Below are 21,780 nucleotides of genomic sequence, written 5' to 3'. Positions count from 1 at the left end.
ATCTCACCAGTCAACCATGGTCTACAAAATATTGGTACATTTTCCTTCTGGTCTAGGGATATTTAAATGTCTAGCATTTATCAGATCAGAGAAATATGCATGGTGAAGCTGTTCAATAGTGTTATTAGACCCCGTTCCTTAGTTAGGGTCCTTTTTCAAAGGAGATATTTTGATAACAGCTCTAATCACTCCATCCGATGAATAAGAATTGGGACTTGGCACCAGATAACACTTTATTTCTTTTTCTATAAACAAGATTACAGATAATAACATACGCATACACATGCACAGCCACACTATCATTACAAACAATATTCTTGCATTATACCCTAAAAATAATCTGTTGAGCTTTTTTGAAACACCACAATTTTGCTTAAAACAAACCACTCAAAACTAATACTTAGTGTGTGCTCTTGTCTACAAGCCCTCCATCTCAATTAAAAGTGAAAGAATTTAAGCCAACAGAATCATATTCTTTGAGTGCCCAGAGTAATGAATATGATCCCGGTTTTCTTTTAATTTCCTTTATAGTGCTTACAATGATCCAAAGAAAATAAAAGCCATCTAAGATTCTTAGAAGTCTCTAATCGGAAAGCTTTCAAATGGTTTTCAATAAAATGATTATGCCTTCTTTTCCCTGAAGCTGATGACATTTTCAAAATGTCTCAATCAAACACCATGCCTTGAGAATGTGCCATATGTTTTCATGAAAATGTGGCAATTATTCAAGTAACTCTTTTACTATCGTTTCCATGTTTCTGAATTTCCTAATTACTAGTAGCACTATATATGTGAGAAGATTGAGTCAGATTATTTTTAAGAGAACCACATCTGGTTTTGCATTTTCAAATTTAGCTAATCAAAGAAATACTCTGCAATAATCTAAACCAAACCTCAGATATATCTTGGGACAATTCAAAATTTTTTTCTATCCCTTATAAAGAATTCTAAGGAAGCTACTAGTCAATGTTAAACTTTCCAACCCAGGGTTTCTCAACTACTGTGCTACTGACATTTTGGGCTGGAGAACCCTCTGTTGTAAGGGGCTGTCCTGTGCATTATAGGATGTTCAGTAGCATCTTTTGCATCTACCTTCTTAAATACCAGTAGTAGCCTCCTCCTCCCCAGGTCATGATAATCAAAGTATCTGTAGATATTGCCAATGGCTTTGGAGGCATAGGCAACACTGTCCCCAAATGTTGAGAAATTTCCCCTGTGAAGCAGGTGTTCATTATCTATTTGCTCAATGCTCTGGGTCCTTTGAAATCAGCATGGAAGTTAACTGACTACTAGGAAAACTAAAAAATAAAGAACGAATGGTCATTTATCATGGGAAAAAAACTATAATGATGAAGTTACCAATTTTCTGATCCCAGAAAAATCAGTCTAAGGCCTAAAATCTCTAAAATATGTAAGGATTTGCTCATTGTATACTCTCTGTCGCTGCTATTCCTTGTTCTCCAGGAGGAGTTGTGTAAAGGTGAGAAAGCAACTTCCATAGTTAATAGTCCACTACGTGTCCCAATTAATATCTCAAGTTCTTCAAATATAGTGGGTGCAAAAACACTTTTAACATCATAACAGGCTATCTATGGATGTATTCTGAGAAACATAAAGTTTTAATTAGTATATCCCAGTTCCTCACTCAACCATCTCTGATCTTTGTTCCTGGGAATACATGAGACACATTGTGGTCAGTGAAGAGAAGACAGAGAAAAGTAGATATTTCTGGGAAGTCTTTATATCTATATAAATACTGATATCGATATGGAGATATAGATTATAATTATAGACCTGCTCCTCCATAGCAGTTCATGCACCATGCTCTCCTGCTCAGTTTTCAGAAAACTTGCTAGTAAACTGTTAAGAGAGCAATATTCTGGTCCTGCCAAAGCAGAGGCAATACACTAACCTGTGTGTGGATTCAGAAGGATGCTTCCAGGTGGGATGCCTGTTGCAGCTTCGAGTGGAAGGAGGATGTAGCTGGTGCTATTGGCGCCAACCTGGCCGCCCATTCCACTCTCCGGATAGGGTACACAGCCAGGAGAACTGGCTGCCACGCCTGAGACCAGGGTTGTACTCTGGAGAGGGGGATGAGTGCGGGACAGTGATCCTGACGAACCGGCACTGCTGGAAGACTCAGAACCTACAAACAGAGAGAGAGAAAAACCAACAGATCATTCAACAGCTCTGGGTCTAAATGCTTGCTTTAAATAATCCATCACTAAAGAATTTGAGGTGAGTGCTGTAGGACGAGATTAACTAATGCCCCTCCCACATTTTGGGCTTACAGTTTATTGAAATATTTGCTACATCTTTTTCTGATGTATCAATTTCCTAGGAAAGAAGAGATAAAGAATGGTTTTGTTCAGCCTTTTCACATGCCACTAGGGAGATAAATTAGTAAATAAATGATACCTTAAAGTTCTGAACCCAGCACCTGAAAACTCCCATCACCCTGAGTAATTAATGCCATAGAAATGTCTTACTGAGCTGTCGTGAGAATAAAATGACTAGGATGGAGATTAAAGACACTGCAGTGTAAGGAGGAGTCCTATGATGTGCTGATTATGCAGATGGTTCTTCAGTATCTCTGGATTTTGAAGGCCCATAGTCAGAAATAATCTTTTCCCTCAGAGGGGAGTAGTAGAACTAGATTGTACTTATTGAGAGTGCTTAAGATCTGCTTTGTATTTTGCAGATTCATAGACGTCTTATTAACATAGTTAAAAGGTGGCCCAAAGACAGTTTGGTCTTCATGGCAAAGACTGAGTATCTTTCATATAACAGAGAAGAGTAAACTCATGTAGATGTTTGTGGACTATGTATTTCTCAAACACATAGGTAAATGTATCAATGAGCAGAAGCCCCCAAAGTGGAGTCCTGCCCCAATCATCTCCCTCTCCCTCCACTGTGGACAAAGAAATATCTGCTATATCCCATGTCCTTCAGGGACTAGCTGCTGTTCACTGCAACTAGACCATGGGACCCTTGACCATGGTTGTTTTGGGCAGTGAATATTAACCAGATCATTGGAGAGAAAACACACCAAGCAAAATTTCTATATCTGTGAATTCAAACTAATTGATGATTTAGATGATATCATAGGTTGTAAGAATGTAGTACAAGAAAATGTTTACTTACTAGCCTACAAATATTGATTTATGTCTAAAAATGCATTCTTCTGTCTCATTGAAAGGTGACACATGTAAGGAATAGTTAATATTGTATTCAAGATTCTAAAATGTGCCCTTAAATTAAACTGGAAATCTTTTAAAATAAGTGATAGGAATGTACCATGCAATTGCGGAGAAGAAAGACAGTAATACTTCTTGAGCATTTAGTATGTGTGAGCACTTGGCTAAATACTAAGTACTATTACTGCCTATATAGATAGGGAAATTGAAGCATGGAGAAGTTAGATAACTCAAGTCGACCCACATAGTTAGATAATGACAGAGCTAGGATTCGATCTTGGCAGACTAATCTAGAATTAACCATGACCCAACTGCCTCCTGAAAGCACGTGTATGCGCATACCATGGACTGGCACGAGTGTTCTCAGGTGAGAATCTTCTCTGCGTTTTCCATGATTTGATTATTAATAATGGTAAAGTTTCAAGTTAATTCAGGATGCTCCATCTAACTGGTTTAAAATACTGTTGGGCTTCTAAATAACACATAGGGAGAAAATGAAAGGATCTAAAAGGACATTTGAAAATGCTGAGTAATTTGAGACTGCATCACTGATGTTATGACCCTAAAGTGACAGCCTCAATGCGAACTGAAGAGATTGTCTGAGAGCTCCCCACATATGACTTGATGTTACAAGTTTGACCTTAGTACAGAGAGAGTTAACATCAACAGCAGCAGCAGCAGCAACAACAGTAATAATACAATAAAATTTCCTGCTAATTTTTATAGCATCCTCATTTTAAAGATGAGAACTGATCATCAGAGATGTTACGTAAAATTCCTAAGTATACTTAGTTATGTGGTGGATTCTGAGTTTAAACTCAAGCACCAGGAATCTATGGACATGCTCTGAACCACCACGTTTTCTCTAGAGTCATTCAAAAGAGAACCAAGTAGGACCAGGGCGCTGAACAAGCTTGTGCCAAGTCCTAGGGGATACTGCACAGAAATTCACTGCTACTCACAATGGAGTGCCCAGAAGTTGAAGCTAAACCCTAAGGGACAGCTTGTGGGAGGTGTAGGGAGAAGACAGCAGGGTGGCTGGGTGAGAGACTCAGGTAGACATTCAAGAGAGAGACGAAAAAAGGAAAAAAGAGAACATGGGAAAAGACTGAAAAAGAGATCACAAGGCAAAGCAAAATGGAAAACTGGGAAGGGAGCAGGGCAGAGGGGAAGGGCACGGGCAGATTCCCAGGGAGTAGAGGGAGCGGTCACTCTCCAAGGGGGAAACAGCCTGAGTTTGGGTTCTAGTTCAGCCAGTTACTAGCTGTGTTTTCTTCAGGCAGTGACTACTTCCTTGGACCTCAATATCCTCTTTTGTGAAATATAAGCCACCAGCCTAGACGAGTAATAGTGAGGATGAGGTCCCCTCAGCATGGCTTGACTTTAGACAAATTTCTTCCTGACATATGCCTTTTATCTCCCTTTTTTAGAGCATTTCCGATCCCTTAAGATGTAAATATTCTCCCAGCAATTTATGAGTTTTACAACTCAGGATTGTCTTTCTTAAGAATTTGGGTGCCATTCTTTAAAATGTAATCATCAAGAAATAGTGCCATTATTTGTCAGTTTCTGTGGAAGGTGAGTCTGACTCTAATAAACACAAATCTGCAAACACAGACGGCTTAATCAAATTGACCAATCACCTCTCCAACATCCTCTGGTACTCTTCCACAAGCTCACTTATAAACTCTCCTGCCTTTTGTTTCAGTAGGATTGAGTTTAACCCCTCTCCCCTATTGTGACAGCCTTCATTCTGGTTGCCATAGTTGTGAATAAAGTCTTCCTTGCCTGTTTAACTCCTCCAATGCAATTTCTCTTTTATAAGAACCCTGAACCATAAGTATATATTTTTTCTGAATTCAAGAAAACATTTCGAGATCCAGGGGTCAGAGTTCAGTAGAATAACCTAAAGCTTTTGAAATTACAAGGAGGAAGAGCGTATCCAGGCTGCCTCTGCGTAGTGATGAAAATAAACACGAGGAAGAGGAAGTGATGGGAAGACAAGATGCCTTGCGTCGGTTCCAAAAATACTCTAGGGTGTAGACAGGGCAGGTGACAACAACAAGAATATCCTTGCAAGCAGAAAACAAAATACTAGGCCATGTAAAATTATTAAAACGAAGCATAAAAATATCTTATTCCTCCAGAGCAGTTGTTTTCAAAGCCTGGTCTCTGAATAAGGTCTGTGCTTTAAGAAATCCTTCATGTGATGCTGATGCAGCTAAAGTTGAGAACCTCTGCTCTGGAGATGAAGAGAGAGAGAGATGATAGTAAAACCATGAAGTTTGGCCAATGTGGAAAGAAACAGACATTATACTCTTGTTTTTTAGCCACATCACCTCTCCCAAAAAACAGTGATTTCCAGTACAAGCACCACTCAAGTTCTCTTCATAAGGAGGAAGTCATGATGTAATGACATCATCTACCTCCATAAGTGTGCGCTAGACACCTGCTGGGTAACCATTCCTGTGCTCAGTGTGGCGGATACAATAGTGGAAAGGCAGCCCAGGCCCCAAGACGGTGTGCTCGTACATCCAGACTTCAGTAATACCCTTTCTCCAAAATGTAAGAAAACATGTTTCTTTTCTGGAAAAACGCTCATTATTATCTATTTAAAGCTCAAACCTATGTAATTAGAGGAGGAGAAGAGTAATGTAAATGTCACAACTCCAGATTTGGTTTCTGAAAGGTCAAAAGAAAGTTTGTAATTCCACGGTGAATAAAGAGGAAAAACGGAAACTTGTGCTGTTCTGAAGCTCCATGACAGCAAAACTGACAGCTTTGCTTCATAAAACCATCTTGGGGAATTGTGAGTTTGTTTTGACATCCTATCTTGATCGCCTTTAATTTTTTTTTTTTTTTTTTTTTTTGCTTTCCATTTCTGCACCTTGACAAGCTTTCAAATGGAGACACTTAGATTAAACGGAAAAAAAAAAATGTCTGAAAGACTTACAATTTCTAATCATTCTTCAAAGAACATGGCATTTTCGCATTCTTGAAGTGTTATAAATGTTTCCAAAAAGCTTTGCTTTGGAAGTGATTGGGGGTGGGTGCATGGAGAATGACGATTAATTTAAAAATCCTAAGAGCTCTTTTGGTGAGCTGAGATTTTTAAGTGCACCATTTAAGGTACTTGGTTTCTGCCTTTTAAGGAGATTTAAAACTATTTAACCTTTCTTAGTTTACAAAAGCTTAAACGCACCACTGTGGATTTTCTTGACTTCAATTGCTGTTATAGTGGGATATAAGAGCAATTAATTAGAGTAAGAAATCAAGAATTCTCCGATTGGTGAATAAAAATGACAGAAGGCAGCGTGAGTCCACCTGAATCTTTCTAAGAAGCAAGATATATATATATATATATATATATATATATATATATATATATATATATATATATAGTAGTGACTGTGACTAAATGCTATTAATTTTCTGCCTATGTAGGAAAACATGAGATAATTTCTCAGGAGGCATTTGTCAACAACATAATTATGTTAAATCATTAGCATAATGAACGTAGATTTCATAGAATTCTCCCCTAGCGTGAGTGTGACTCTTGGTTAGGAAAGGATTCAGTCTAGGACAGCCCATGTCTAACTTCTGGTTGGTACTGTCCATTTACCATCTTCCTCCTGGCCCTGGCCATCCCCTCACTTGCAACCCCAGGCCATAAATTTTAGGAGGTTTTTAATAGTGAATGTTTGAAAATCAGTTGAAAACAATGGTGAAGAATTCTTGGAAGTCAGAAGAGCCGGTGATGACAGACTATGAGGGTAATTTTGCAGACTCATATGGACACCATGGTATTGATGTTTAAAGCTGTTTCAAGTTAATGGTTCTCCTAGATCGCTCATCTTCATGTACCTCCCAAAGATTGTTCGTGCAAACTTGAACTATCTACCTCAAAAGACCACTTATTCACTTACAAAGGAAAAAACAGGAAAAAAAGATGCATGGAACCTTTTGAGGCTCACTTTCCTTATCTACCAAGCAGGGAGAAAAAGATTAAATGGCAATAATAAAAATAAACAAGAACTAGTTTTTATTGGAGCCTAATAACTTGCCAGGTGTTGTTTGAATTGTTCTGTGTGTATTAACTTCTGGTCTTAACAATAACCTTGCAATATCGGTGCTATTATTATTCCTATTTCTCAGATAAGGAAACCAAGAGACAAATAGGTTAACTAACTTGCCCGGGATCATACTAACAGTGTGCCAAAGAAGGAATGGAAACTACTAATAACATAAGTACTTACAATGTGGCTTTAAGCAATGAATCACAGCATTCAATTTTTTTTTTTTAAACCCTAAACTTTACAAAATAGTTGCCATGCATAGGTGCCTTGGTAACTATTTTTATATAAATGATTGAAATTAAGCTTAAGTAGTCTACTGAGGAGGGTTAGAGTAATATTCCATTATAGCCTATATTTTATAGATAAGTTAACTAGAGATTAGAGAGGTTAATAATTAGATCTAAGCACACAACTATCAAAAAGCAGTATTGGAATTTAAACTGTGCCTTCTGATTATTCTTTCTCCCAGTAATTAATATGATCATCATTAGTTAAGTCAAAGTCAGAGGAAATGGTAGAATTCAGAAAACACCACAGGACATAAACCCCTTCAGTACTAACTACCTGCTTTAGACAGCTTCCCGGTACTCCTGGTACTGGATGTGCTGTCACCCCTGGTCAGCACCGTGATGCCCCCAAAACTCGCCGTCTTGGTCATGGCGGGCTTGAGATTGCGATTGGAGCTGTCAGAATCTGTGCTGCTCCAGGCCCTTTGGTGATCGGACCACTTGAGTTCGTTCTCAGAGCTGCTCTGCCGACTCCCGGACGTTCTTCCCGAGCCATCTCTGTTGCCCCTGGAGCACAGCCATCAGAAAGATGCACAGGCACAGTGTGACGTTCCAGGAGCAGCATGGACACAGAGCGGGACCTTTCTTGGAAGAGTCGTCTACCCCAAACCCTTCCTGTCAACCCCTCCATTAAACCTGTCGCCTCACAAACAGTGCTGCAAATACCTCACTGATGCACAGACAGATAACACATCACACATAACACTCATGTTACGAACAGAAAAATAACTAAACCTAGAAATGTCACACAAGTCTGCCAGTGAAGGACAAACTAGAAAAACATGGTATGAAATATAATTGTTAACTTCTGTTGTGGAGAGTGGAGGGGGATAAATTCTCCTCATCAAAATGAACAATGAGTCAATATTTGGAAACGATTATGATCTTGAATAATCCTAAAAGTAGTCCCCACCTAAGAAGAGCTTTGTCTCTCCCTTCAGCTTTAAATAATTGGACCATGGAAAAATGCACACAGTTCCAAGAAGCAATGTCTTATTTTCTAACTTTATGAGATATATATCTGAATTCATTAAGGCTTTGATGGACAGCACAGAAATCACAGAAATTACTCTCTTAACCTATGGTGAGATTTTTGCTCAGTGAGTTTAACCTTCACAGGCAGAGGAAAGAGCCTTTTAATCCTTTTCACATGGAAAAGTTTGTGATAATAACAACAGTGTAAACAGTATACTGACATGAAATGTTCTAAGGGGATCAATGGAAATAACAAAAAGGCTCCAGAGGTGAAAAAACATATTTGTTCAAAATTCAAAAATAATGAATGTATTGGAAGAGAATCAATAGCCAGAAGTGAATTTTGAAGACTTCAGAGAATCTCTAAGTAGTGTGCAAAATTGCATGTCTTTTCTAGAGCAAGTTGATGAAATTTGCATTTTCATTGGTTTCCAATCTGCTTAAAGAGTAACTTAGCTAATATTCTCAAGGCTTTTTCTGCAGTTGGAAATAATGGATCATTAAAATATTCTGATTCTCATGGATTACCAATAAGTAAAGGGGACATAGATCATGGGCAATAGATAGAACCCCTCATTTCATATCACTATGCAACGTGACATACTCATTGCAGATAAATAACGTTAATAAAGTCTTCTAAAGACAATAATGAACTGTTGAGATGTTAGAAGTAAGCATATCTGATTGAAACACTCACCAATCAAATTGTACAAAAGGTACACAGAAAATTTTAGGTTTTACCTCAACTTTACTTACTAAACTTATAAAAACTTAAGACAGTAAATGGACCCAAGAGATAATAAAAACGAAATAGCTAATATGTGATATGAACTTTGTCAAGTGAGGGGAGGAGGAAGTAGAACAGAAAACTCACAAAACAAAAAGCACTCAGCGCTCTGCTATCTTTTGTCACTGTTTTCTTAGAAACATTCTCTGTTCCCAGTATGTCAGGATGACCGGTTTTAAAACAAGGACTATCTAAAAAAAAGACAAGTTCGCAGAGTAGGAAGTAACAAACAGCCAACCATGGCCAGGTGACTTTAGTTCTGAAGCTCCTTTAAAAGTCAAGAAAGCCAGAGTCGGTACTGGAGGAAATCTCATTTCTGCTAAAAGGATTAGCAGTTTTTCCATTCCTGATTGTTTTCCTTTCAATCTTCAAATTCGGCTTCATTCTTTCCTCATATAATTCTGATTCTTTTGACTCATCTTCAACAAAGCCTGACTAAATCCTTATTTAGCAGTTGTGAATGCACAAGAAATGTGACAATAATCCCACTTGTAGCTATTCTATTATAGAAAAAGATTTGGGGTGCTCCTCAGCATACAGGATGCATCCTAAGGAAACTTTCACATGGGAGTGATCATAACTAATTCTGCTTCAACAATCCCTCTCCCCATGAACTCTGCACCTCCAGGGGAGAATTTAGACTTCCTCTAAATGCCTGTGTGACTGGGCCTTTCTCTGCAAAGGAAGTGTCCACCACTATTACTGAGTGCAAACCAATTTGCACCCTTCACTCTGGCAGAGCTATTTCTTGGACACTGGTAGCTCCTGTAGACTTGTGTCCCAACCTCTGGCTAATAAGGCAACCTAAGATCTCCTTTGCTTCTTCTACCTCTACTGCACCAACTCAACTCTTCATCCTGCATCAAGATCTGTGCATTTTCAACAAGGGAATTTAACTTGCTGCTTTGAGTCAGCATTAATGAGATTTCAAATAATATCTCGAATTCTAGTTTATGATCTCTAAATTTTGTAATGCTCTATTGATTATTCTCCTTAACACTGGCAAGATGAAGTCCAGAATTAACTTCATATCTATTTGGGTGTGGAATCATAAGTATCATAAAATAAACATATCCACAAGTATCTTCTCATCCCTCCTGAGTCCAGTCCTAGTGCCCACCTACTGGTAACCTGAAGACAAAAATAATGAGTTGTTTGGTCATCAAGAGGAGTTGGCCCTCTTACATGTAAGTAGAATGGGACCCTAGAGTAGCAATAAAGCATATACTCTCAGTTCTCTTTCTGTGCTAATTAACATAATGGATAACAGTTATTTTCATTTTTGCCTGAACATAACATTTTTTTTTTTTTTTGCCCACCTTAGCTATAATACACATTTAGAATTACTTTTACTGTTGTGTGAATGGCTCTGTGCTTAATCATCTTCCTGAGTTTCTATGCTTGGTGATTTAGGTGGGCAATGGTGTCCAGATTTTGAGATAGCTGATCTGAATAGACGGTAGCTCTGGCTAGGGATTATATTTAGGTCTATGTAAAATTAATTGGCCTATAAGGGGCAAGAATCAGTAATTTATCTGTATTGCCTAAACAAACCAAGTCATGGTATGTAATGGTAAATTCTAGTTCTTATCTGGGTTTTCAAGGGGAAAAATACAGAGTTATTTTCTTAATCTTCAAATGTGAAAAGTATCTAATGATATATATATAAGTAGAAGGCATTAAACTTTGTAGTTCAATCTAGAAATATGAAGAAAGTTAAAAAAATAGATAGTTTTTTGTTTCTGCCAAAGTATGAATTAGAAAAGTATCTACCTTTTCTAATGATGAGATCCTAAATTCAGATTTACTGCAAAAAGAAATTTTCTAAGCACACAATCCATTTAATTTTCTTAGTATTTTCTTTTTTCTAAATGGGCAAAGGTTTTGTTTGTTTGTTTTGCCTTTCCTACAACAGAGATGAATTCTAATATGTATAAAAGCACTAACATATTAATATATGTATTATGTATTGAGTATACATAGAGCACTACGTATCTTCTGTTTTATAATGGATGCTAGAGATACATTTAATAGAGTATTGAGAAAATGGGCATGATCCTTCTGCTTTCATGCAGTTTCCAGCGTAGTTTACAACTTAAAAAATATATTATTATAGTTATTAAAATCTAATTACACTATATAACATGATTTGATATTATATTATATATCATTATATATATAGATGTACATATCGTCTGTTACCCCTATCCCACACATATCTTGCTTAAGTAGTTCATTATAATTAGAAGCAATCCCATATTTTCCTTTAGAAATTAAATCTGTGCTTTAAAAAAATACTGTTTGAAATATTATGATGGATACTAGTAGCTAAAAATCAACTACGCCAATAGAGTTATCATTGATTTGTTTCCAGTGTTGGGAATGTATATATGATTGCAACCTGCCAGAGAAATTTTAACTCTGTAATTCACCAAAGTTGATTTGGGAATGTTAAATCTGTGTGCTTCCAAAGTCAGCCTTTAAGAAATAAACAAAAAATCAGAGGAATGATCCTAATGGACCGTATCCAAAGTAATGGTCTTTCAGTCCCACATCCCACATTATCCAATATGGTTTCAACATTAGCTCTGTAACAAGCTTCACAATGAGATAACCAAACATATTTTATTTCATGAACAGATATTTTACACTAATACACTTAAACTTAACATTGATTTTGCCACATAATCTGAAAACACAGTTTTAAAAAAGTAAACCATACCAACCGAAAGAGCTGTCTTTTCTTATAGGTCTCATTGCATATGTTACTGTCCTCCAAGACCCTACTGGAAATGAAAAACATGATTTTTATGATATCGAATCTAAGGGTACTAAATGGATGTGCCCTGTCTTGCAATCAATCCCATATACTGTTTTATTTGCATGATGTTGAATTGTTCTACAAAATATCAATGGCAACATGGTTTTCTCTCCTTTCCTAGGATTCAAACACTGATGCTAGATAAGGGAGAAGGAAGAGAAGAGAAACTAGAGGAAATGAGAGGAAAAAAAAACTGATATAGCTATAATTGATATTTAATTAAATACATTAGTTGTGATTTTTTTTCTTTGAATAATATTAAAGTTATTCTTTATTTCTTGAGTATAGTAAAATATTGGTATTCCAAAGGCAGGAATCCAAGAAATATATTTATTTTTGTGGGGAATTCACTCAATTAAATTTTTGCTTTGGGGGAACATCAAAACTTATTCATAGATGCAATGCATGTATGTGATCAATTATTATATTGGTGAATATAATATAATTTGAATATAAGGGACAGGTAAGTACATTAGCAGTCTTTTTATACTAAACCCAAGTAAATGAATAAAATAAGAGAGTAAAGTAGGAAAAAATAATTGGCTAGAAGACTAGGGAATAAGATTTCCCATTAAATAATAGATGTTCACTTAATCTTATGAGTAAGGATATAGAATTTTGGAATTGTTCAAAATCATCCTTAAGCTGTTACTGCTCATGGATTCTTAACTTTTCTGTAAATAAAGAACCCTTCTCTGACTCTGCATGGATTTTTTAGGGCATTTTTGAATGCCTAATGTAGATTTGTTTTCTAATTTTGTCTCTTCTAAAAGAAGTCAATTCGGTTGAAGGACTTAGTTACTTGAAGGTTTCTAATTGCTAATATGAATGATGGCATGTTTTTTTCACCAATCATTTCTAATGCCCAGTTTAATCTTTCTCTAAGTACTGGAATTTAATCAAACAACCTCCCTTTTAACCAATTTTATGGGGGCATCTATTAAACCGACACCTGAAATAAACCACCACATTATTAATGGATACCACATTTCCATTCCAAGTTGCCCATTTTGAAGCATCTTTAATGTAATTAGTACAGAAAATATGAAATTCCTTAATTTCCATTAAAAATCTGCAATTAAATCAGTGGAGCATTTTTCATACCTATGTCGGTTTAGAACTATTTTAAAAAGGTATATATTAAATCTGAAAAATTTCTGCTCTCATGGTCAAGACTTTGTATAAATTTTATAACCTATTCATTTCATCACAATCACCTCCCCCTGCTAATTCCCAAGCCAAGTGTACTGCTTAATCTAGACCAGTTTAAATAAGATTTCCAAGCTGGGCCTTTTGTGAAGAGCAATAGATTGTTTAGAATGAGAAATTTAAACAATATTATTCAAATTATTATTTGCATAGCTACACACAATTACAGGGCATGAGAAGAGGCTAATAATACCAAATATACAAGTACTTTTAGCAGCCTATTCAATAAGCCAATGAAACTGCAAGTTCCTGTGTGGTCTCAGCACTTAGAACGTGATGGAAATCACACCTTTGAAAAAACCAGGAGGTGAGACTTTAAGAAAAATATTTAAACTCATGTTTGGAAGTTACTGAGAGAAGTTTTTCCCCCAATTAAATAATTTTTAGACATGCTAAATAACAGATATGGGTGCATATATATGTGTTTTCGCATAGATATATGTATTTATTTATACATATATTCAAGCACACACTTATATATGGGATATATATGTGTATATATATATCTCTCTCTATGAATATACAGGACACACATGACAGAATTTATTCCTCTAAAGACATAAGAAAACAAATTTTGTTTTACCTGTTTTCCACAAAAAGGCTTTCCTGGGAGCAAACTGACTGAAAAATAAAAAAAGGCATTGTATCAGACGTTCTGGATATGCTGAGGGATCCCAAATCCTTGCCTGATTTTAAAACTATTTTTCTCCTCCAAGGAGAAAGGAATTAAGAAAAACATGTACCATTTTTAGAAAAAAAAAAAAAAAAGAAGAAAATAAAGGGAAAAAATAGGTTAGAGTTGAAAGTGAAATTATTCTCATGCAGCACACAGTCCTTTCCCTCAGAGCATCTCCAGGTTTCAAACAGATTTAGCCCGTTCAGAATCAAGGTCAAAAGAGAGATATTGTGAATGAAACTGCTGGAGGAATGTGTGACCCTCGTATCCTGAGCTAGAGGTTTCCTCCAGGGCTGTGGAGATGCAGCCACCAACAAGAGCCAAAATGACAGGTTCAAATCAAGGCAGAGCATGCAAGCTTGGCACGATCCACCTGAGGATGGGAGAGCTGCAAAGCCACAATCCTACGATTATTACTCCGCAATGATAAACGCCTACGAAATAAATAGATTGACTGCAAGACTCTCAAAACTGAAGAGATGCCATCAATCAATCTTAAGGGGAGAAGGGTAGAAGACAAGTGAAAACAAAATGAAGCTAATTAGAAAAAAAAAAGTCACATTCCATCTAAGATTTCTTAATTTTTAACACAGAAAACCAACTGACTTCTTAGCTTCCATTCCTGTAGCATTCATTTCTCTACTATTTTGTGTTTAATACACCACGTAGGGAAGATAAAATCCATCATCATTACATCCAGGAGAAAGGCAGACCAAATTAAAATTTAACAAACAGAAAAAGAGGAGTCTCAACAAAATATGGTGCAATGGTCCTAAAATATAGAGACTGTTTAGGAATTAACATAAAACCATTTTCAAAGTATTGTGTTTCTAAACATAAATATATACATCACATTATAGTATAGATTTTCTAAATGATGAATTAGTGACCTGCTAAAGGGATAAATAGAGACTTAACAGGTCCACTTTAAGGTAAAATAAAACTAAAGAAATAATAATGACCTTTCAATATTGAATTCTTGAATTCAAAAATGTTGCTAATGTAACCACCTCTCAGAAAGGCAAGTAGGAGATTGGTTTCTCGTTACATTTTTCCTTCCACTGAGCCAAAGGGCTTGCTTGATTGGGCATAATTTCAATGAGGGCATCTCTAGAACCATTTCTGTTTTAACCTCTGTACATTTAACATGCATCCTGAATTTCAGGTGTGTCAAAACCTTATTTAACAAAAAGTAAAATCTTTAGTCATTAAGAAAAAAACTCTTCAGAAAACATCTTTTTTTTGGGGGGGAGGGGACATGTAATCTTATAAAGGGAAACAAATAAAAATGACATGCCACTGACATTATTCCTGTGAAGCTCTGTTCACAGTACACAAGCTATCCTCTGCTGTCTTTATTTATTTTAGTTCGCTTTTCCTACTGGCTTGCGTCAAGTCATAGCATGTGAAAGGAGTGAGATTGTCTCAGAGACACATTATAAATTCAATTCTTTGCTACTTCTCAGCTCTGGTCATCAGAAAGAGGTCAGTTAGAATTACCGAGACTCTACCATTACTTTGAACGAGTTGATCAAAGACATACTGACCTCTTCAGACTCATTAATCGAAAACCATTCTGGGAAGAGTTAACCAGCCTGAACTTTTTGAATTATCAAAAAAAAAAAAAAAAAAAAAAAGTACCTACAAGTCAAAGATAACTTGTTTCAAAACACATCTCTAGTACATTTTTCTGATTTTTGTGGAAAGGTCATAAAAAATCATCTCATCATCCCTCCACCACTTTTTCATAAATATGACAGAGATGGTTATGGGCTGTGATTCAGTAATTGATGAATATAAACTTAAAAAATGTAGCATTAATAACTTGCACATTTTAATAGCAGAGGAAGGGAAAATTGTCACGGGAATTAATGCAACATTCGAAGCTGTCACTTATGCATTCTCAGATATAAAGGGCTCATTTTTTTAAGGAGAAAAATAATTTTGCCTAATGGGTTACAGAATCCTCTCCCACGTCCCACCCCCAATCCAGGTGGCACCTCGTGCCCTATCGGTTCTCTCTGAGGAGGAATTGCAGCACATGCAAAAGGCTGAGCTCCTCCCGAGTCCTATTATACATAAATATCCTTCAGAAATTACCCTCCAGGCAAAATATATCTTTTAAAAATATATTGTTTTAGCAACCTAATTTTCCCAAAGCTAGCAAACTTGCATAAGATTAATCATGAAGTAAACTGAAATTCTTGCCAAACGAAACACGAATTATATTTCCAATATTTGACTACGAAAATGCATTTATTTATGATTTGAGTCCTAAATTGTTGTGTGCGCTGACTTCAAACAATTTAGTTCTCAAATCATAGGTAAATTTGTTTTATCTCAGAATGCCAAAATTCTCAAACTATATTTGAGAAAATCTCAAAGCGATCTGCATATTTTGATTGTGCACCTACATACAAAAGCACACACATACAAACACCTTAGACACCAAGATTCAGTTGTAAAATATGCAATAACATATCTAATTTCAGAATAAATTTGGATTTTGCCGAAATGTAAATACCACGAAGTATTTCCCTATAACTCTCTAATGTAACTTCAAGAAAGAAAAAAATTCTACTTAAGTATATCAACATTTGAACCTATTGGGATGACTCTACTGTTTAATAACTAGCAAGGAAAGCTGGTTTTATCACCTCAACTTTTAAATTATGAAAACACTAAATTAAAGACCAGCTAAGAAAAAGATTAGATGTCTGTAACTTAAATTCCTTATGCTGGATTCTTTGCATTCATTTTATAAATGACTTAATAGAGTTTAATTATTATCTTCTGCAAATCAACAATAATGATCATTTGGGGATCTGGGATTGCATAAATGAAGGATCCTGTCTTCATGTAAGTGATCAGGAAGATCTGTTGCTATATGTATTCAAGAAAGTTCATAGTGCTGTTATGTCCTTGAGTTTGTGTTTTTAGAGGAGGATGTAGTAATATCCTATTCATACAGGGTCACCCTCAGTGATCCTCGCCTCTGGTGTTTACAGCCCCGTGCAGTACCTCTCAGCCGTATAAGTGATGGTCTGTGTGTCCAACAGAATACAGCTGAAGGGAAGGTATGTGACTTCCAAGATTAGGTTTTAAAAGGCTGTGGCTTCCGTTTGCTGCCCTCCCTCTTTCTCTCTTGAATCACTTGCTGTGGGGGAAGCTAGTTGCCATGTCTTGAAGACACGCAACAGCCTATGCAGAGGCCCACAGAATGAGTACTGAAATCTCCACTGTGAAGAATGAGGCCTTCCAACAGGTGAGTGAGTTGGGAAGCACATAACCTCTCCAGACAGCCTTTAGGTAACTACGACCCCAGCTGACAACTTGACCGTCACCTCATGAAAGACCTTGAACCAGAATCAGTCAGCTAAGCCATCCTCAGATTCCTGACCCCTGGAAACTGTGAGATAAGAAGTATTTTTTGTTTTGTTTCATTTTCAGCTGCCAAATTTGGGGATTGTTTGTTAGCAGCGATGAATCTCTGAAACAAGGAACACCTGTGGTGTGACTGCATTGTCCGTAGTTGTCGAGTAGGGAGACAGATGCTGGGCATTTTTTTCTCCCTCTGGAAGAGTGGCTCTTAGCCCTTTAAAGGTCATAAAAAACTTATAACATAATAAACATTAGAGTTTTTTTTCCTTAGAAAAATGCATATGTGTTCATGAACATATTTTGCAAATGATATCAGAGATTTTATTTAATCTCTGAAGCCCCTCTGTGATATATACTCTGGGTACAGAATACTGACTGAAAAACCTCTGCCCTACAAGAGCAGGTGAAAAGTCGTATGGTAAACAGGCCAGAGCCCCAGTTGAATTAGTAGAGCTGGAAATGTTGGCTACCGGACAGCCTTTCAAAGGAGCTCACACCTCTATTCCTGGGTAGGCTATGGCAATAGCTTGGCACAGAAGCTTTCTCACATTTAAGTCTGCTTTTACTTAAAAAAAAAATGTTAATACAGCATATAGCCTTTCGAGGCTTTAAACAGCAACACTAGCCTCCAATCTTTAACCTGAGACCCAGGTCCCTCTCTGTGAATCTCCTTAATAAGAACATAGGGAAAGGAAGTTATGCTCATGAGACTCCACAAAGTACAGAAGCACAAGTGTCATCTTCCCTGCCAGCAGGTATCACGATGTTACTTTCTGTAACCTTGCTCTTGAATATCTGGGAATATGGCACAACTTTGGGGGGGAAAAAGGCATAATGTTGTTTGGGCCATTAGTGTTTGCTTTTGAAGATAACAATTCATTCGTAAATTATATGCTTGCTTGAACCAGAGTAAGAGGAAAATGTGTGTGTGTGTGTGTGTGTGAGAGAGAGAGAGAGAGAGAGAGAGAGAGAGAGAGAGAGAGAGAGAGAGAGAGAGAATGAAAAATGAACGGGGCTTCAGAAAAGTTCCTCTGCATGAAGGTCATCAGACAAGACGTGCTACCTCCAGTCCACAAGAGGCGCCCTTACACTAGCACAACAACACAGATCCTCTCATGACTTCTCTCTTGTATCCAGCAAACACAGCTAAAGGCTTCACATGTGTCAGGCTGTGCCATCAATAATTCTGACCATAATAAAAATCTAAGTAGTGCACACATGTGCAGAATCTTCTAGAAATGTACCCGAACATCATCCAACTACCTCTATCTCCCTCTGTCTCACTCTTCTAATTCCAGAGTTCTGGGCCAGATTGTTCAATCATCGAAACTTGATTTTAATGTATCTGAGAAAGGCGGAGAGGAACAAAAGAGATAACAGAAACCTGTATAAATGCGAAAGAAGGACAGAGTGTTGCTTCCTCTGCAGCTTCATATTAAAGGACCCAGCACTCACCGGAGGGTCTAGGAAACTGGCTTGGGCTTGAAGCCTCTAAGAATAGCAGTTCTCCATGCTAAGCACCGAAGCCCGGGTCTCTAGGCTGGCTTCCTGGAGGCAATGGCCTCCACGAGCAAATCACAAGGGAGGGCAGATGACCCACCTGACTTAGTAAGGCTGGAAGTGTGGGCCATAGAGAGTCTGCACAATTGAGCTCACACCTCTATGTCTGCAGAGGGACAAACCCACGTTTTAGGAGGCTGCCGAAGAATTTCATAGAATGGAAAAGTTATGGCGATAGCTACCTTTCTTATTTTCTTATATTTCAATCTAACTTTTTTTTTTCACCTTTTAATTTAAATTTAATTTAATTACATTTTATGTTCACCACAGTGGGTAAAAGGATAAAAACGGTCCCTACCACATCTTATTTGTTGGGATTTAAACAAAAGGTATTTTTTAAAATCGTTATTCCCTTGAAGATTATTCACAGAACTAATGTTTGAAATTGAGGGGGAAAATGAGTATTATTAAAGTTTGATGTAATAAAATGTCCATACTTATTTTGAATATAATACATTAGTGTGTGTGTGATCAATAGACTCTCTCTCTCTCTCTCTCTCTCTCTTTTTTTTTTTAAGTAATTCCTCTGCACGATGTTGGTATTAAAAAGACAACAATGTGGTATCTGCTGGCTAACGTGGACATAAAAGCGGTTCTTCAAATCTGGCAACCTGTCTCTGTACTGAAAGGCTATTTAACTGGCCAAGATTATACCTCTCTTCCCACACAGGTCATATCCTAGGGACACAAGTAAACCCCTGACGACTCTTCCATCACTTCCCTGAACCAGGGTCCTTTTCCAGAAACACCTCTAGTTTGCTGCAGTTCGATTTGTTCTCTGGCTCCGGCTTCCTTTGTCCCTGCCAGCTCACTGTCTGGGGAATGAGGCTGCCTTGCTGCTGATGGAAGGACCACACCGAAGAGGCAATTAAAACAACTACTCACATCGTGTGCAAATATTCTCTCCCTCACTCTCTGATATTCCTCTTCTCTCTCTTCAATTGATTTACTTCGTCTGTCATCTCTAAATGGATGCATTCTGTTTTGCTGAACAGAGAAAAGAAATCAGGAGGGTTATCCAAGTTGAGCTGTTAGAAATCTGCAGTTAAGCAACTGTCAGTTGAGAATAATAAATGTTCACTTAAACAAATGGAACAGTCTCACTCCCTCTGGTCTCTAAGGAAGCTGTGGTGGGGTACATGTGTACCGTGTGTGCGTGACGAGCAATGTCAGGAGATGTTTGCTGCTCAAAGTTGCTTTCTTGATGGATGTAAGTAGCTTGGGTGTTTCCAGAATGAAAGACTTGGATGTGCCTCAGGTGTCTGGCCAGCTCGTCTATGTGATAGTTCACCTGTGATGGACTCTGTTACCTTTGCCAATCTGAGTGATGCTGACTCCTCAGAAGGAAGAAGAATGTTGGTGAAAAAAGAGGAAGTGGCTAGATCAAGGTGGCTAAGGGAAGAGATGGCTTTGAAAACTTGGGGACTGGAGAAACTGAGCAAGGGAGTAAAGAAAGTAATGGGTAGAAAGGAAGATGTAGACAGTATTTCCCTATATCTTAAATTTTTTTTTTTTTCACTCAGTGACTGATCCTGGGAATTGCATCTGGCATAGAAAGTAGGAACTAAATTTGAATTCTGTCTGTTGATTAGGGTCAATATCAAGAAACCTAAGCTAACAATTCAAAGAACCCAGCATGAGGACGACTCTCCCTCATCCTTTCATCTGAACCTCATCCTGCATCTAAACTACCCTCCCATTTCATTCGTATTAGTCCTTACAAAATGATCTGCCCTGACCACGTTCATCCATCCATTCAACAGATACCCACTAAGCACACGACACAGGCACATGTTTCAGAGTCAATGCCACGGTGTAGCTCGGTGGTGGTGGGAGGAAACGAGATACAAAATGATGAACAGGTTAAAAAAAAGGTGCGTCAGAGATGCACATACTGGCTTACAGTGAGTCACTGCGAATAATTAGAATAATAACTTGAGTGAGATGCTTATTATCTTGCCCTTAAGAATTCTAAAGCAAAGTCATTTTCAAAAAAAAAAAATCTATTTTGATTGTCAGAGACACGAAGTGTAATTGTAATGGCATTTATATAACTTTCTACTGTTCTTATTCTCATTTAAAATTTGTTTTCTTTTGCCATTTACTTAGTTTTCTTCCTAACCGCTCTGGATCCCACATCCCCATCTACAGAAGTATCTCTACCCTTATTGAGGTATCATGAAACAAGCTACTCTAGAACAACATAATGTTTTATCACAAGCAAAAAAACACATAAAGAGAAAGTCCTGCTATGGTTCATGCAAAAAAAGCAGACAATTTACACGGACAATAAAACATGGGAAAGAGAAGGGTCGGGTGACTAAAACATAAACTTGATTCTTTCCTGTGAAGATTTATTTTAGGATAGTTGCAAAATCCACCTGTCCTCACCATAACAAGGTTTGTTCTTTACACCAGTTGGTCATCGGTCCGTTTTGATAATCCAGCTCAATTTGTGCACAACTGAAGGACAAAGCTGTAGGGAGTGGAACGACTGCCATAGTTACACAGACATCTGAAAATGCGACTGACAAAGCTTTTTCCAACAGCTTGGAGCCTGTGGCATCCCAACCCCCCCATACATGCAGCAGGAACTGCGCCAAGCACCACCCATGCAGCCCAACACAGAGCCATTGCTAAAGCAACCAGGACATGGAAGTTTTGCTACCCATCGAATGCCAAAGGGGGAGGTAAGGTGGGGCAAGGAGGCTGGAGAGAGGACAGTAGTATCAGAGGGAGGGAGAGTTGGGAGAGGGAGAAAGGGACAACAGAGGAACGACAAGAACATCAGTCAGCCCACCTTCAAAAACA

The 21,780-nt window shown here is 37.5% G+C and overlaps 1 protein-coding gene across 46 annotated transcripts in view; it reads right to left on the bottom strand.

Annotated features, from left to right (window-relative positions):
• ARPP21 (cAMP regulated phosphoprotein 21) overlaps positions 1–21,780 on the bottom strand; it is a 293,441-nt gene that overhangs the window by 62,455 nt on the left and 209,206 nt on the right. For 15 of the 46 annotated variants that reach the window (XM_036219282.1, XM_016123975.2, XM_016123981.2 and 12 more), the window contains 5 exons: positions 19,855–19,956; positions 13,936–13,973; positions 12,049–12,108; positions 7,835–8,067; positions 1,913–2,146 (listed from right to left, as the gene is read on the bottom strand). In XM_036219282.1, coding sequence (XP_036075175.1) covers positions 1,913–2,146; positions 7,835–8,067; positions 12,049–12,108; positions 13,936–13,973; positions 19,855–19,956 — 667 coding nt within the window. Of the gene's footprint in view, positions 1–1,912; positions 2,147–6,607; positions 8,068–12,048; positions 12,109–13,935; positions 13,974–19,484; positions 21,446–21,780 lie in introns of those variants that run through there. The other 31 variants (XM_036219285.1, XM_016123987.2, XM_016123992.2 and 28 more) reach the window with 13 other exon arrangements.

Source organism: Rousettus aegyptiacus, unplaced genomic scaffold, assembly GCF_014176215.1.
Source record: "Rousettus aegyptiacus isolate mRouAeg1 unplaced genomic scaffold, mRouAeg1.p scaffold_m13_p_4, whole genome shotgun sequence".
NCBI classification, from domain to species: Eukaryota; Metazoa; Chordata; class Mammalia; order Chiroptera; family Pteropodidae; genus Rousettus; species Rousettus aegyptiacus.
This window is presented reverse-complemented; position numbering and strand designations above follow the sequence as displayed.